At 41.0% G+C, this 18094-nt stretch overlaps 1 protein-coding gene across 3 annotated transcripts in view; it reads right to left on the bottom strand.

Moving 5' to 3' along the window:
• ino80 (INO80 complex ATPase subunit) overlaps nucleotides 1-18094 on the bottom strand; it is a 202127-nt gene that overhangs the window by 113405 nt on the left and 70628 nt on the right. Inside the window, exons 30-37 of one of the 3 annotated variants that reach the window (XR_013934768.1) lie at nucleotides 17501-17573; nucleotides 16030-16188; nucleotides 14694-14796; nucleotides 12838-12926; nucleotides 12218-12373; nucleotides 10726-10885; nucleotides 4578-4799; nucleotides 3554-3904 (exon numbers count right to left, since the gene is read on the bottom strand). Coding sequence is in view for 2 of the 3 variants with exons in the window: in XM_080453861.1 (XP_080309987.1) it covers nucleotides 3666-3904; nucleotides 4578-4799; nucleotides 10726-10885; nucleotides 12218-12373; nucleotides 12838-12926; nucleotides 14694-14796; nucleotides 16030-16188; nucleotides 17501-17573 (1201 nt within the window). In the remaining variant the exon portion in view is untranslated. Of the gene's footprint in view, nucleotides 1-2667; nucleotides 3905-4577; nucleotides 4800-10725; nucleotides 10886-12217; nucleotides 12374-12837; nucleotides 12927-14693; nucleotides 14797-16029; nucleotides 16189-17500; nucleotides 17574-18094 lie in introns of those variants that run through there. The other 2 variants (XM_080453862.1, XM_080453861.1) reach the window with 2 other exon arrangements.

Consider the following 18094-nt stretch of genomic DNA (forward strand, 5'->3'; position numbering starts at 1 on the left):
AGAGCCCACTTGAAAATCTCAAAAGCGTTCACGGCCCACCCATCTGTGTGCATTTTCAGAGCATGTTTTTTAATGATCAATCAATCGATTGTGTTCTGACTTGGGTCAATGGAACTTGCGTAGAATACATTAAGTTAACAACATTTTCTAGGTTTTAAACCCAAAAATACCATCTTTGTTTTACAGTTATTTACGGCCCCAATTGTAATATCTTCACGGCCCATCAGTGGGCCCCGGCCCACCAGTTGGGAATCGCTGATACAGAACAACACACTTCTCATTAGAATCGTCAGTAAGTATCCTTCCTGTTAAAAATAAAGAAAATGGCTTTGATACATTTTATATTGTGTGAATGCATGACTCACATCTGTCATTGACTGCCACACATAAATTAAATACCTAAAAAGTCATACTGTGTAAATTTTTCAAAAACAAGTTATTTTTGATGTAATCTTTCACAGGTATATGTTTCACAATAACCAGTCCAAATAAATGTTTTCTGACGACTTCTCTAAACTTGTTTTTTGTTGCGAGTGTCTGCCCCCGACACTAACCCCAAAATGACGCAGGTCACTGGAAATGTAGCGGAAATGTTTTTTTAACCCATTCCGACCTGAGGCCGATTCTAGATTTTTCAAAAAATGAAAAAAAATAATTGCAGATGTACAAGCTTGCAGCGTGGCATGAAGTGACGCAGTGTGAGCTTGTACAGTATATCGGCTATTTTTGAATAGCCAATGCAAAAATCTAAAATGACACGCTTTCCGGGTTTTAATGGGCTTTAATACGTACCCTTTCTGATCGTTGCCTTCGAAAGTATTCTCCGCGCCGCGATCATGCAACATTCGTTTTGGAGCAGTACTTCTGTGGGATAGTTTCAAACTGAATTCTGTGAATCGCAGTTCGAACAGACCATAGACGGGGCGCTGCAATGACAACGGAGCTCCCAGAAGTGTGGCCAAAAACACCACTAAAATGAATGCTACAACAGTATGACTTTAAGAAACTTCCAAAAGTTTGACGTGCGCGGGCAGAGTTTACATCAATCACATTTCAAACATTGTTCAAAATATATTAACTGCTCTTTTCATGCGTCCTTCAGTTGGATCAAACTTTTATGGACAAAGGCTTTTTCCTCGGTAACGACACTGGTTATTCACATCTCTTCATTACAAAAATATAAGAGCTCTGTTAGAAAAGCTCTACGGCACAGGGTCACTGAACTGTTGGGATGGAGAATTATCTACTGACAATTAAATAACCTACGGCGTGTTAACGCATGAACAACCACACTAAAGACTAAAAACCAAGGTTGGCGGCAGAGCCCGACCGGTGCCACGTTTTTGGGCCCAACGCTGGTCCCGATTTGGGGGAGTCCTAGACCAGTGGTTCTCAAACCATTACATTTCAAGGACCCCCCCTTAACTCTGACAGCATACAAATGGAACCAAATGGACCTGTTAGGGTCCATTTGTATACTGTCAGGGTTACAGACTTGTATGGGTCATTTTAGAACCCCCTCAAGGAACCCTGAGAGTCCCTGGAACCCACTTTGAGAGCCACTGTCCTAGACCACAGATTGCCCGATTCTTTGACCAATATTTAGTCAAAAAAGTGCTCAACATTTTTTATCACTTTCACTTCACAAGTTTCTATTTGAGAACATTCAACCAGAATTTATTTCATTTACCACCTATTCAAAAATGTTCAAAAATAGCCGATCTGCTATTTTTGAAAACCTTTGATAGACTTCGCTATAATGACATGCCCCAAAATAGGGACACCCAAGTTCAAGGTGGTTAGAAATCGGTACATATCGGCTGCATGAGTGTCGATATATCGTCGTCAAACTCTAAAATAATGGCCAATATATCAGCCGGTCCGATATATCTCTCGGTTCGGGCTCTAACCTGACGGAAGACATGGCTCAGTGCACGTGACACGAAATGTCTCTTTTAGCTATGATGTGATCGACTGTCACGCCGACCACAGCGTGTCACAAACAAGGTAAATAAAAAGTACAGCTTTTTGTCTTCTGCGAGAAAAAAAAAGCAAATGGAAACCCTCTTGTCACATAATCGCAGACGGAAATGCTCTGAGCAGATTCAGTTTCTGCTGACTGGAAAAAACATGAAAATAACAGACGTTGAGAGGAACTGTGACAGACTGTACCATAACCATAATGTGTGTGTGTGTGTGTGTGTGTGTGTGTGTGTGTGTGTGGTTATGTGTTTGTGTGTATGTGTGCTAATGCAGTGGTTCACAAAGTGAGGGTCCGAAGACCCCCGGGGAGAGCTCCAGGGGGGGTCGTACGTCCCCGGCAAAATGTGTTAATCGCCGCTGTCGTCGGGCAGAAACCTCGTATCTCCATATTTTAACTTTTTGTGTTTTTTTTCTTTCGTAAATTCGAAAAATGTGTTATCTATTTTTGAATAATTTTGAAAACTTTTAAACAAATTCTCTTATAGGGGGTTCCTGGCCCAAAATCTTTTCAGATGGGGGTCCATCCATGGCCAAATAAATATTGATTTGGGGGTCCTTGACAGGAAAATATTTGAGAACCACTGCGCTTAAGTGTGTGTGCACGTGTGTGTGTGTGTGTGTGTGTGTGTGTGTGTGTGTGTGTGTGTGTGTGTGTGTGTGTGTGTGTGTGTGTGTGTGTGTGTGTGTGTGTGTGTGTGTGTGTGTGTGTGTGTGTGTGTGTGTGTGTGTGTGTGTGTGTGTGTGTGTGCGTGCGTGCGTGCGTGTGTGTGTGTGTGTGTGTTAGCAGCATGTTGACAAGGGTAGCCAGTCTCAGCTACTGTAAATACTGTTGTCTGTGTTTACAGAGGAATCCATGATCCATGGTCACAGTGAGAGCAGGTCACTTATGTATGTATGCACGTGTGTGCGTGTGTGTGTGTGTGTGTGTGTGTGTGTGTGTGTGTGTGTGTGTGTGTGTGTGTGTGTGTGTGTGTGTGTGTGTGTGTGTGTGTGTACTATTGCAGTTGTTCTCAAAGTAGGATCCAGGGACCCCTCGAGGGGGGTCCCCAGCAAAAATGTGTTAATATAGCGTCACAATCAGTGTAACCACTTTAACCCTATTTTATACTAACGAAAAACAAAATAGCCGATCTACAAGCTCACAAACGTGTTGCAATGCAAAGCGGTGTGAGTTTTTAGCTCGGCTATTTTTGAAAACGTTTGAATAATCTTGAAAAACTATGAACATTTGGGGATCATTTAGACCTTTTTAACACAAATATTCTCTTCTGGGGGGGGGGGGGTCCGCGCCCAAATACATATCAATGTGGCGGTCCTTGACATGAAAACGTTTGAGAACCACTGTTATGTATGTACGTATGTATATATGTCGTCTCTGTCGAGTGGAAACCTCCTATGTCCAAAACTGTTACTTTTCAGGATTTAAATAAAAAAATAGCAAAAGTAGCAGATCTACAACCTCGAAACGCGGCGCGAAGCGACGCGTTTTGAGATTGTAGATCTGCTACTTTTGATGCTTTTGTGTGACGCTGTAGTATGATCAAGTAGGGCGTTAATTTACAAAAAAAACTAAAAGTTTGAATATGGAGATAAGAGGCTTCTGCCCGACAGCAACGTTATGTATGTATAGTACGTATGTATGTATGAATGTATGCATGCATGTAGTATCGGGTCCCCTGGTACTATCGGGGCCCAGGTCCTCCGGGTCCCTTGCCCTTCCTGGGTGGAGTGTGGCTGGGGTGATGCAGGGTGCTGTGTGCAGCGGGGTGTTTCTGGGGGCTGGGGGCGGGCTGGGGGGCCGAGGGCGCTGCCGCCACCGTGCCGCCGCCACCGCCGAAGGCCCCCGGGGGGGCGGCTCCGGGCCGACCCCCCAACGACAGCGCCGAAGGCTGCAGGGGGACGGCTGCAGAAGAGATGCCTCCTGGGAAAAAGGAAAAAAGGACGGCAAATGTACTATAGGGCTGCAGCAGTCAATCGAATTAATCAATATAATAATACATTTTATAAAATAGCGAGAATAGAAGATCTACAAGCTCGTAGATTGGTCTATTTTTGGTATGCAAGTACAGTTCAAAATGGCAAAACAATGAAAAAACGGCATTTATGATATTGGTGTTCTAAAATGACGATGTCCTCACAACTATAGGAATGCAAACATAAATGAGTGTGTGTGTGTGTGTGTGTGTGTGTGTGTGTGTGTGTGTGTGTGTGTGTGTGTGTGTGTGTGTGCGTATTACTATACTTGTGAGGACCAAATGTCCCCACAAGTATAGTAGAATATGAGAAATAGACGAAAAATATTGTTTTATGGTTGAAAAAAGATTTTTAGAGATGCGTTTACAATTTGAAAAAAGATCCAGGTTGGGGTTAGTGTTATGATGAGGCATTTACAAGTTAGTTTTAGGGTTAGATTTATGCCTGATTTACACTTAGTCATGCACCGAAAAATAGCCGATCTACAAGCTATTTTTACGGCTATTGTTCAGCCATTGTTCGGCTATTTTCAATGCTGTCCTAAAATGTTGAGGTCCTCACAAGTATAGTAATACAAACGTGTGTGTGTGTGTGTGTGTGTGTGTGCTAAGTCTGCTAACCTTTAGCCACGCTGTAGCCATAAGCAGCGTAAGCGGCAGCGGATGCGGCCGCTGCTCCCGCCATCGCTCCCGCCATGGCCGCCGCGCTGCCCGCAGCCGCCCTGCGGCCCCGCCCCTTCCCCACAGACTTGGTCCCGCCCCCGGATCCTTTGGGCCGCCCCCGGCTCCGCCCACCACCAGAACGCCCCCTGCACGGACTGACCGTCTCCTGACCAGACACACCTGAGAAAACAAACACAATCATAAACAACGTTTCTGTTATTGAATCATAAACTAAATCTGTTGTTTACACTTTATAAACAATGTACAGGTATCTGTTTTTAACACTTTGTATCCTAATTAATGTTAGCAACACTTTTATGACAGAACTTTAATAACACAAAATTATCCTGAGGCGTTCCCAGGCCAGTGTGGAGATGGTCTCCTCCCAGTGGGACATGCAGCGAGGACCTCCCTAGGGAGACCCTCGGGAGGTATCCGTACTAGATGCCCGAACCACCTAAGCTGGCTCCTTTCCAAGTGAAGGAGCAGCGGCTCTACACCGAGTCTCTCTCGGGTGACTTAACTTCCCACCCTATCTCTAAAGGAGCCAGCCACTCGTCTGAGAAAACTCATTTTGGCCGTTTTTTTTTTATTGTATTTCTCAAAACTCATTTCAGTCCCCTCACTCGTGAACAAGACCCCGAGATACTTGGCAAACACCTGGGTTAAAGTCCGTACTTGGTCCCCTCATTTTTTTACCTAGGCCTATACACCAATTAGTTTTTGTTTTGCCGAAAAAAGTCAATCTACGTACATGCTCACATCCTGTTGTGAGGTTGTAGTATCGTATGGTATTTTTGCCCTATTCTCAGCAAAAGTTTGCACATTATGACATGCCCAGGTTAGGGACGCTAGGGTTCATGTGGTTGAAATAAGTCCTGAATTCTATCTTTAAAGAAATAAGAAAAAAATAGAGAGGAGGTATTAGGGGGGAAAGAGTGTGTGTGGGAGAGACAGAGAAAGAGAGAGAGAGAGACAGAGACAGAGACAGAGAGAGAGAGAGAGAGAGAGAGAGAGAGAGAGAGAGAGAGAGAGAGAGAGAGAGAGAGAGAGAGAGAGAGAGGCTCCAGCCTGGCGTTGACTGGGTCTCTCTGGCTACTGGAGACGAGCACTCAGAGCACAGATAGTTTTCCACAGCAGAGCAGAGTGTTATTACACAGCATTACTTATCATTACACTAAGACCTAAGAAACCAGAGAGAAACGCGCTGAGCACTGTTCTCTTCTTCGTGCGTATGTGTGTGTGTGTGTGTGTGTGTGTGTGTGTGTGTGTGTGTGTGTGTCTGTGTCTGGTACAGGGCCTACTAAGCCCTGCTTTATCCCTGTAGCTTCTCTCACTCTCATCCTTGCCTCTCTCTCTCTCTCTCTCTCTGTGTCTCCTGCTGGGATCCAGTAAAGCATCATTATTATAAAACCACACAGTCACCACATCATCTCTCTGAGGAGAGAGAGACCACTGGTTCACTATCAGCCAGGTCACCATTTTACTGTGCTTTAACCCAGAAGGACGGGACGAGGGATGGGAGGAATTAACCCATTAAGACCTGAGGTTCCGATTCTACAAAATATTTTGATAAAAAAAAAATTATAATAATAATAATAATATATATATTATTATATATATTATTCCTCCCAGGAATATATATATATGATTCAAAGATTTGATTTCTTTTTCCAAAAATAGCAGATCTACCGCTATGAGCTTGTAGATCTGCTATTTTTGAATAGCCAAATAAATCTAAAATGACACAGATGCGTTCCCGGTCTTAATGTGTTAAGGGAATAGAGCAAGAAAACAGAGAAAGAAGGGGAGAAAAGCCTGGTTTATACTTAGTCCTGTGCCAAAAAATAGCCGATCTACAAGGTCACAACAAGTGAGAGGGCAGAAAATATAAATAAAAATGAGCGGGGATCAGGGAGGGGTAGGGGGGGATCAAGCCTCTACTTTTGATATCCCCCCTCTGTTCATTCATTTTGGTAAGTATGTTTTATGGTGGAAACAAAAACGAGCACACTCAGTCTACAGTATGTAAATGCAATTTGTCGGGTGCACGGCAAATTGCCCACAATAAGAAAATAGCCAGCACTCCGGAGTCCTTCTGGTACTTTTTAATTCATTAAACCGATGGTTCACGCCCAAAATGACTTTTTCTCTATCGATTAGTCACCCCATGGAGACTTGAATTCATGGATATTTTTTTTGTTTTTGTCGCATTCCTAACGCAATAATTTGATGACCGGCAGCGGTTCCGGTAGGAGACACTAACAGTCTCCTTTGTGTCTCCTACCGGAACCGCTGCCTACCGGTCCGCTGGTCATCAAATTATTGGCTTAGGAATGCGACAAAAACAAATCTCCATGGGGTGAGTAATCGATAGAATTTTTTTTATTTTTTGGTGTGAACTATCCCAGGAACGGGCAGCATGCTGTACACACGGACGCGTTGCGGCGTCAAGCCTTTTGAGAATTTCCTTTTTCTGGAAATGTAGACTGTAGACGGTTTGATAATTGATCACAATAATATTTTAATCAAAAAGGAATGGTTGACCACGTGTCAAATGTTTTGTTTGTCATTTGGTCAAGAAAATGTCCTCCCTACTGGATTCCCACCCATGATGAACATGAACATTTTCCAGATGATTGGAAAACAAAGAGCCATTTAATGATCAGTAGACAATCAGTTAAATACTTGATGAAGCAATGTTATGTGCAGTGGTGGAAAGTATACTCCACTACATCTCAGAGGCAAATATTGGAGAATTAAAACCTCCCTGGTAGACAGGACCCACCCAGAAGCCAATAAGCGCCAATAAACATGTTTTAATTATAGAAACTTAATTAATTTCTGTTGTTGTTGTAAACACGTCTGTCAGAGTATTGTTGTCACCAAGTGCACTTTTAAAGCTCTACAGATGTTTCCCTCACATATTACCTCAGACATTCAATGAGGGATTTAAGAGGATCCAGATTCGACAATCTTCACACAAAAGATGGCTGAATGATAACCGGACCTATTCATACTGTAATGCCCTAATTGTAACATCATCCAGATATATCACTTTTATATATATATAATTCTGTTGTGTGTTTATTCTTTTGACTATGTATAACTAAGTATTTTTACTCGTATATGCAAATATGTCAATGAAGAATTCAATCAATCAATCAAGGATTCACATTTAGAGCAGGGATCAAACCCTAACCTTGTGCCCAAACTCTACACAAAAGAAGTGAATATTGTGTAATAATAAGAAGAAGAAAGTTCTACTCTGCCAAGCTCTATCAGTCCTCAGTGTCACAGTCCAGTGACCAGCACATGTTGAGTGTCTTTAACAGCGATCATGACATTACAACATGTCCAAACCCACAGATAAACACACTGCACATATAGTTTTAACCTCTAGTTGGTTGTGAAACACATCATGAATGAACCTATGTAAACTGTATATCGGTGCTGTCGGGTGGAAACCTTGTATGTAAAAAAAAAATGAAAAAAACAGTTTTCCAATGGATCCAATGCAGTTATTATTTAGTCACAATCTCTTGTTGATACTTTCCATTGGTTTAATATTCATAAAACCCACAGACACACTTAAACCATTTTCATGCAGTCCGGGTTTTCTTCCTAATAAAAATAGCAAAATCAACAAGAAGTAATTTTTTTGAATGAAAAATAAAACAGTACTCGGTTTGGTGATGTTCCATATTGTCTGAATCAACGTTGTTTGCGTTCATTTACGTGCAAAAAGAATGACTTGAGAGCTGTCTCAGCATACAATGTAAGTCAATGAGGAGCATATTCTGAATGATCAATTTCTAATCAATGGAGCAATTATTTTTGATTACTTGTCCACCTTTGGAGTTACATCATGGCAAACCACAACTCAAACCTCTACCTAAGTGGTCTTGCCCTTTAATCTATTGAAAAAACGTAAAAAAAAAGGTGAACTACGGAGATACAAGGTTTCCGCCCCAACAGCGACGATAAAGTAAACTGTATAGAAATACAGACCATTTCAACCCCTACGCAATCAGCATTGTGATTATATGAGGTACCCCAGACATTTAAAAGTGATAACAGTGGGGAACACTGTTTACGTTTTCCGTGACCTCCGTGGAAGTCACACTAATCCCCCCGCTGTCCATATCAATCCAACATGATAATGCTATCTCGTATCATAGGGCTGTTTGTTTTGTTTGGCACGCAGCGAGGTTTCAGCATGCAGCTGTACGAATATATACTGTAGTTAACGGAAACTGATATTTGTTACTTGATGTACAATATATTTGTACACGATGTGATGACTGTTTGTTCTGTGTGCTGCCTAACACCCGTCTTTCATTAATACGCTGTGTAAAACTGTTCTATTATAGAAGCAGGGAAATAAACAACATAGACATAACGCGGCTAAACCACAATTCATCCCATCGGGATTACAAATTTTAACAATACGGTAATACCAATAAAAACTAATCAAAAACACACTTTTGTGTGTCTTTGCGTGTATGTGTGTGTGCGCATGTCTACGTATGCGTGTATGTGTGCACGTGTGAGTCTGTGCACGTACGGCATGTGTGCATGTGCATGTGCATATTAACCAATACGGTAATACCAATAAAAAGTTATTAAAAACACTTTTGTGTGTCTATGCGCGTGTCTACGGGTGTGTGCGACTGTGTGTGTGTGTGTGTTTGTGTGTCCGTGTGTGCAGGGATTAAATACATTTTGAAGAAACCGCAGATTGAGTCTTTAACTTTTGCTTTTATGAAATATGCTTTTTGATTGATTGATTGAATACTTTATTAACAGTTTGCAAAGACAAGCACAGGGAAGTACAGTTCAATACAAGGTCTGTTAAGAGGATTTTAAACGCAAGAACGCACTACTATGGCTTGTTTCTATTGGGGTCCTTTGTATTCAATTCATCGAAAATGCGAGACCGTTGGTGTTCATGGAAGATGCTTCTGACCGTGTATTCTACTGCTACTTTGACCAATTCAACTTTCATCTTAAAATAAAATATCTATTTTAAGTGTAGGGCTTGACTTTACCAGCAGTGTACAGTAGAGCAGCAGTGTTTAAGGCCAATACATGCTCCATCTGGTGTCTAAATTATCTTTGGAAAGGGTATGATGGAAATTAATTGTGGCAACTGAGAACTTGAATCTATGCAATGATGAAAATGATGCCTTTTCAGATGTTGTTGTTGTTGATGAGGACAGTTAGAGAAGTGACCATTTTGGAAGTGGGTTGTACATTCAACCACAGTCTGGAAGAGGCATTGCTTACCAAGGTGCTAAAGTACCAACGTCTTAAGGATGCTATTATACAGCTTGGTTACAAATGTAAACTGTTTGTGTTCCAAAACTGTTACTTTTCAGGATTCAAATTCAAAAGTAGCAAAAGTAGCAGATCTACAAGCTCAAAACGTGTCGCGGTTTCGAGCTTGTGGATCTGCTACTTTTGATGCTTTCGTGTGACACTGTAGTATGATCAAGTACGGCGTTAATTTATGAAAAAAATACAAAAAGTTAAAATATGGAGATAGGAGGTTTCTGTGCAAGAGCAACGACATAAAGCATCAACTTAGGATTTAGAAGGCATTTGTAGAATCAGCCTCAGGTCTTAATGGATTAATGGAAACTGATATTTGTTACATGATGTACAATATATTTGTACACGATGTGATGGCTGTGTGTTCTGTGTGCTGCCTAACACACGTCTTTCATTACTACGCTGTGTAAAACTGTTCTATTATAGAAGCAGGGAAATAAACAACATAGACATAACGCGGCTAAACCACAATTCATCACATTGAGATTTAAACAATTAAACACAGACCCGCTGGGGCCTGCAGATTGAAGGAATGCCAAAACCAAGAGCTATAAGGCATTGGCTCAACTCTGTTCAGTGTCTGTAATAACTGGCAGTCGCCAGATATGGAGACGATGCTTCCTGTATCTGTAATCTGTATCCTGAAACACTTGTTGTTGAGTTTCCCAAGTTTGTGCATCTATTGTTTGTGTTCAACAATTTCTTGTTGAATGTGGTGAACGCATATAAAGATAAATTAAATGTACATGCACGTGTTCTCTCTTTCTCTCACCGTTCATGTTGTCAGACAGCGATCCAGACAGGGAGGTAGGCGAGGTGGTGGCTCTGGGCGTGGAAGACATGGGCTCGTCTACGATGACCAGCATGTCACTGCTGCTCTCGTCTGCGTCCACCGGTACCGACCCAGGCTGGATGTCACTGTTCACTGACACCTGGACAACACACACACGCACAATAAAAATAATACATCCAATTTATATTGCGCTGTTCTTGGTACCAAAGTTGCTTTACAAGACAGAACAAATTAATAAACAACTTTATTTTATTTATTTCTTTTTTTTAAATATATTTTGGGGCTTTTTCTACCTTAATTGATAGTGTACAGTACATGAACAGTGCAGTACAGTACCGTACTCTCTCCCCACAGGAAATGGGGAGAGAGAGACGGGGAGTGACACACAGCAAAGGTCGTCGGGATCGGGACTCGAACCCGCGGCACGCTGTCAGGCTGCAATGTAGCATATAGGTGCGTGGGCCATAAATAACTTTATTAAGGGAATAACTTGATAAAAGGCTAAAAATTAAGCAAAGAAAAGATAAAAGGCAAAAAGGGCGATTTGAATTAGGTGGGGATTGTGAGTCTCAAAAGGTGGGTTTTGAGGGAGGTTTTGAACTGGGCGGCTTTGATGTGAGCTGGGAGATGTTGAGATGTTGAGAGGAGGAGGACAGACAGTAATGCACGCATAAAATGGCAACGCACACGTTAGATTGTTTTTTATCAAGTCTGAACAGCAAAACAACAACAACAAAGAATCTTGACAAATTGTGAAAAGATTGGAATGATTTTGAACATTTTGAACACAAATCTTCTCTTCTGGGGGGTATCTGGCACAACAATATTTTCAGCTGGGGGTCTGCGGCCAAAATACACATCGATTTGGGGGTATTTGACATGAAAATGTCCTTCCTCAGCTGTTTTGCTTTTGTTTCTGTTTAACCACCATTGTTTGTACGAACACCCAAATGAACCGAATGGACAGTCAAAGATGGCGCGCCGCTATGGAGGCAACCACAGAGCTGGTGGTAAACAGAACATTTATCTTTAGGTCGGGATACCAATTTCTTTCCGATCGAGTACTCATACAGGCTACAGGATAAACACGTGTAATTGATGACACAAAGAAGTGAGCAGAGGAAAAACTGTATTTTCTGTTAAAGAGCTGTTACTGAACAAACACTCTAGTCTATAGCAATGCTTACTATCAGAATATAGGGCTTTCACTTTTTAAAGAGATAGTTCACCCCCCAATTTTTTTTTTCTTCTATTGATAAGTCACCCCATGGAGGCTTGAATTCATGGATATCTTGGCTTAGGAATGCGACAAAAACAAAACAATCCATGGGGTGACTAATCGATAGAATTAGGTGAACTATCCCTTTAACAAAAAAACTTTGTGTTTTTAACCAAATATATCACTTATACTACCATTAATGTGTAAAGCGGAGATGGAATGTTTGTGATGGTAGAAGGAGTAAAGGTTTACCTCGCTGAAGGGGCTGGGCAGGGCGGAGGAGTCCATGTCCACGCTGACGTAGGAGTCGTCAGCGGACAGGTTGGAGTTGTCTGCAGACGGAGCGGCGTGAGGAATCACCAGGTTCACCTCCTTCCTCCTCTTAGGCTCAGACTCCTCACTCTTCTTCTAAAAAGCACAGGGCGACCATGGTTTAAAGCTACATTAAATCTCATGACTGAAAAATGTTTGCATGACCAAGTCCTAATGCGTGATTTGTAGGCATGTAACGATTCACTCTATCACGATACGATTCCAATCACGATCCAATCAGACAAATGCCCGGAAAAAAATCTTACACAATTTTTACTGTGTTTTCTCTTTTCAATACAGTAGCAAATGACTGAAACCTTTTTTTATCAATTCTCTTACAGATCCTGTATTTTCTTCCTTCTTTTTTGCTTTTTTGCATCGCAATACATTTCTTAAATTGTCACCAGTTTGAATCGATTTACGATAAATCGTTACATGCTCATATTGGGGTCTGTGTGGCATAAAGCATTGTCAAACTGGGGATCCTTGAAATGAAAAAAGGTTTGAGAATCACTGTATTACTGCGTGTGACTTTACTGTATTAATGTGTGTGACTTTACCTTCTCAGCATATTTCTCTCTCTTTCTCTTGCGATCCTTCACTTTGCTGGTCTCCTCCTGCTGTCTCTTCTCTTCCTGCCTCACACGCACTGCAAAGGACAAAACACACACGTTTAAGTGTGTGTGTGTGTGTGTGTGTGTGTGTGTGTGTGTGTGTGTGTGTGTGTGTGTGTGTGTGTGTGTGTGTGTGTGTCAACATATCATCAGCTAGAACAGACCATCTCACAGCTAGGCTACAGATGTAAACTGTTAGTTTGTATCTTTGGTAGCCTATAGGGAACGTGCACAAGTTTGTTGTGAGGGGCCTTCAAATGGCCAGCCTCTCCAAAAGGAGTGCCAAACAGTTGTAGGAGGTGTTGTTTCCTTTATCCATGATTGATGTCTGCTGTGTCTGACAAGTACAGTATGTCAACTATATTGTATGTGACAATGTTCTGCCGTCTAGGCACTTTGTAACTGGCTGTTTTCCTATTGTCTGACTGCAGTGTTTATGTCTTTTGTACAAGGCATTCTTGTACTGCTGTTTATGTGGAGACATAAATACATATTTCCACCCATATGGGACGCACTCGGGAAGAAAACAACATCAACCGCAACTTTAAAGCGTAGTCAACTAGTGGCACATACATGCTTCCGAAGTTCCTATACGGTCTAAATAAAATGAAGCCAATGAGGAAGTCATTTAGAACACTGGCGTTTTTGTAAATTATGTTCCCATTCATTTAAAAAAATGGATGATAAAGTAGGGGATGCTTCTATAGGGCTTCAACTGGTTCTACTGAGTGAAGAGTGAAGAAACTGTATGGCTGGACATAAAGGCGATGACATTGTGAGTAATTTTCAATAGGGGAAATGTCAACTTTCAGCATAACACACTGTAGGATTATTATTAGACACGACATAACGGTTGATTTTCTCCAGTCCTCGTGGCAGTGAGTGAAGTAAATTCTGCTACCGACTTGACTTTGTCAAAAGTATTTAACACCTAATCTGCCAGAATTATTTCAGATTTTTTGCTGTAGACTGCCAGAGATTTTTCATTGAAAAAAAAAGAGATACAGAATTTTTAAGTTTTAAGTTAACAAGGAAGTGGATAGGAGTTTAAATCTTCGATAAATCATATCTCCTTGGTCTTTGGGTCAAAAAACAAGACAAAAACGCAGATCTGCGTCTTTGGCAGCCAGGCGAGAAATTAATTAGAACGCAGATATGCGTCTTTGGCAGCCAATGTGTTAACTTGAGATGTGAGAACTTCTCTCCACTGTAGATCGGTTACTTTCGCTATTTTGGCAATTATATTTTTGGTTCGTTAATATATAAATATATCGTCTCTGTCAGGTGGAAACCTCACATTTCCAAAACTGTTACTTTTCAGGATTCAAATTCAAAAGTAAAGATCTACAAGCTCAAAACGCGTCGCTTCGAGCCACGTTTCGAGCTTGTGGATCTGCTACTTTTGATGCTTCTGTGTGACGCTGTAGTATGATCAATGAGGGCATTAATTTACGAAAAAACACAAAAAGTAAAAATTTGGAGATAAGAGGTTTCTACCCGACAGCAACGTTATATGAAAAGAAAAAACACTTTTAAATTATTTGATTAAACAAAAAAGTCGAAAGCAATCGAAGCAATAAATAAGAAGATAATTGATAGTTGTAGCCCTAGTGAGAACCCCTCTCCTCGAACAAGTTGCAGGCAGTGTGCATGAATGTACATGAGTGCGTGTGTGTGTGTGTGTGTGTGTGTGTGTGTGTGTGTGTGTGTGTGTGTGTGTGTGTGTGTGTGTGTGTGTGTGTGTGTGTGTGTGTGTGTGTGTGTGTGTGTGCGCGTGTGCGTGCGTGCGTGTAAACACGTACACTTCTTCTCCAGCTCATCGTCGTCCAGCAGTAAGCTGACCACCTCCTTGGGCTTCAGAGTGTCTGGTTTGAAGTTTCCTCCAGAGATGACCACTCGCTGGATCTGTGAAAACACCACCAACACAAACTCTGATGCTGCAATCCACTGATCTCAAGTCACATTTCAACAACCTCGTTCCCCCCCCCAAAATCGGCTAAAACTTGGGTAAAAATACATTCTACTATGCTGCCACCAAAACGTGGAATGCCTTACCAAAAGCCACTAAAGATGTCGACTCCCTACCCAAACTCAAAACTAACCTTGAGCTTAGTAGAACACCTTTGATCACTTTGGTGGTAGCATCCTCTCCACCCCCTCCCACCCCTTCTTTCTCTGTGAATAAACCCTATATACTTAGTTGACCGGGGTCCCCCAGGGGTCTGTACTTTGTACGCTCCTTTTCCCCTCTACACCAAATCTCTTCGCCAAAAATAACCGATCTACAAGCTTGTATATTGGGTATAGGGTCACTAAGTTGCATGTGGTTAATGACTAAAATGGAAACGAGTGCTGGGATTTGTGCTTGCCAATTGTGTCTCCCAATACTCCAGATGTAATCATGATCAGTAAAGCCAGAAAGACTGTTTTATTTTAGACATTGGAAGTAACTTTGACTTCAGCTGTAATATCAGCTGAAGGCACAATGCCCATGTCATCTCTGCATGTGGGTACAATTGTAAAACAATTGCTCTGATATTTGGCTATATAATTGTTGGACTGGCAAAACATTTAAAAACAACGAGTCAAATACTGTGCCATCATCGACAGTCATTTTATAATGGAAAAGACGCTGACATTTATATCCATAACTGTTTTGGTAGCCTACACAGAGAAATACTGTAATCATGACCTTGACTCTGATATATTTGGATGTTTTTTACACGATTTATGTATCTGATCAAAAGTTAAACTTAACTCTACCACTGCACTCTGGTGCGTTATCCAAATAAATACTCAACAAATGGAGACAAACCATGGAGGGTCGCACTCAGAAAAAAAAGTCTACATATTGTATGGTTCCATGTGCCTCATATTGACAAGATGACAAATGTTTCGGCTGTCCAGCCGAAACATTTGTGGATCAGTGGATAGCCAAAATGTTTGTCATCTTATCAATATGAGGCATATTGAACAATAAAGAAATATGGACTTTTATTTCTGAGTGCGACCCTGCATGGTTTGATTTGCCAAATTGAAAGTCAAAATAAAGAAATTAAACTGTGTGTGTGTGTGTGTGTGTGTGTGTGTGTGTGTGTGTGTGTGTGTGTGTGTGTGTGTGTGTGTGTGTGTGTGTACCTCGCTCTTCTCCTTGGCCCGCTGTAGGATCCTCTCCTCGATGGTTCCTTGGCAGATGAGCCGGTACACGGTGACCTGTTTGGTCTGACCCAGCCTGTGGGCTCTGTCCATGGCCTGTTGGTCCACCGTGGGGTTCCAGTCACTGTCATAGAAGATCACCTACACAGAGAAAGAGAGAGAGAGAGAGAGATTGTCTATTAATGGTATCTAATCCCATCACCATATCGTGTGGCATTGGTGACATACTGTAGGTCTGTTCCCCTGTCATGCATATCAAAGCATCATTGCTGTAGTGGGGCAGAAACCTCTTATCCAGTGGTGGGAAAAGTACTCAAATGTTTTACTTAAGTAAAAGTATCAATACACAGGCAACAAGTAAATCTGATTTAAAAAATAAATTAAAGAAATATCTTATGGAATCTGCTTTTGGATAACGGCTAACAACACACTGTTTTTACATAGTGTAACTGTATTTGTAACCTGAATGTGTTTGAATTTGGTTTTTGAGGTATTAAGATGTTACATTTATAATTAAGGCTACGACACCATATAATCAAGATTGATTAATATTTTCCATTTTGGTTGTATTTTAAGTGTACATTATTTTTTTGATACTGTGATGTAAAATGTTTTCATGTTATGTAATGTAATGTAATGTAATGTAATTTATTTCTGTGTGGACCCCAGGAAGAATAGCTGCTGCTAAGGTAGTAGCTAATGGGGATCCAAATAAACAAACAAAAATACTGTAATGTAGAAATACTCTGTTACAAGTAAAAGTCCGGAATTCAAAATTTACTTGAGTAAAAGTGCAAAAGTATTGGTATCAAAATGTACTTAAAGTACCAAAAGTAGAAGTACTCATTTTGCAGAATGTCCCATTTCACAAGTTTTAAAAATTGCGAGCTTCTAGATCGGCTATTTTCAAATGGCCGAAATGTACAGGGTTGAAGTGGTTAATGCATATTTTGTAATCAAAATCAAAATCTACAAAGTAACTAGTAACTAAAGTTTTCAAATAATTGCAGTGGAGTAAAAGTGCAATATTTGTCTCTGAGATGTAGTGGAGTAGAAGTAAAAGTATAGAAAATTGGAAATACTCCAGCAAAGTAAAAGTACCTAAACATTTTACTTAAGTACAGTACTTGAGTAAATGTACTTTCCACCACTGATAAAAGGTATCTACCCGAGGAGAGTAGATAGAGGAGATGGGAGGAAATCAAACAAATAAATCAACAAAATAGACATTTCAGCTCAACTAGTTCCAGTCGCAGTTGTTGTTTAATGGTGGATTTTATTGTCATGATGAAGTGGCTGTTTGCTAAGAAACTATTGTATTGTCATGATATTGTACTGATGAAGTAGCTGTTTGCTATGCAACGCTCCGAGTCTTTTATTGTATTGATGAGGTGGCTGTTTGCTATGAAAATATTGTATTGTCATGATATTGTATTGATGAGGTGAAACTCACAGTGTCTGCTGCTGTAAGGTTGATGCCCAGTCCCCCAGCTCTCGTACTCAATAAAAACACAAAGATATCCGTCCTGCACAGAGAGAGAGAGAGAGAGAGAGAGACATGTGATTTTATGAATTCTTTGACATTTTTAACCCTGAGGCCGATTCTACAAAATGTCTCCTAAATCCTAACTGTTTTTTGGAGAAAAGTGTTACTGTATCAGTGGTTCTCAAACTTTGTCACGTCAAGGACCCCCAATATGATATGTATTTGGCCGCTTACCCCCATCTCAAAATATGTTGTTCCTGGGACCCCACAGAAGCAAAGATTTGAGTTAAAAAAGTTCGCTTTAAAAAAAAATATATTCCAAGATTTGCACACATTCTCAAAAATAGCAGATCTACAAGCTCGTAGCACGGCACTCGGTGCCGCGCTACGAGCTTGTATATCTGCTATTTTTTAATAGCCAAAGTGTAAAATAATGCTTTTTAGCTCAAAATGACACAGATGCGTTCCAGGCCTTAATGGGTTAATCAAAACCCTAAAGCCGGAAATAGCCGATCTACAAGCTCACAGCACGTCGTGGTGCGTTGTGAGCTTGTCCATTCG

The sequence above is a fragment of the Gymnoscopelus braueri genome (genome assembly GCF_963280865.1).
Source record: "Gymnoscopelus braueri genome assembly, chromosome: 16".
In the NCBI taxonomy this organism is placed as follows: domain Eukaryota; kingdom Metazoa; phylum Chordata; class Actinopteri; order Myctophiformes; family Myctophidae; genus Gymnoscopelus; species Gymnoscopelus braueri.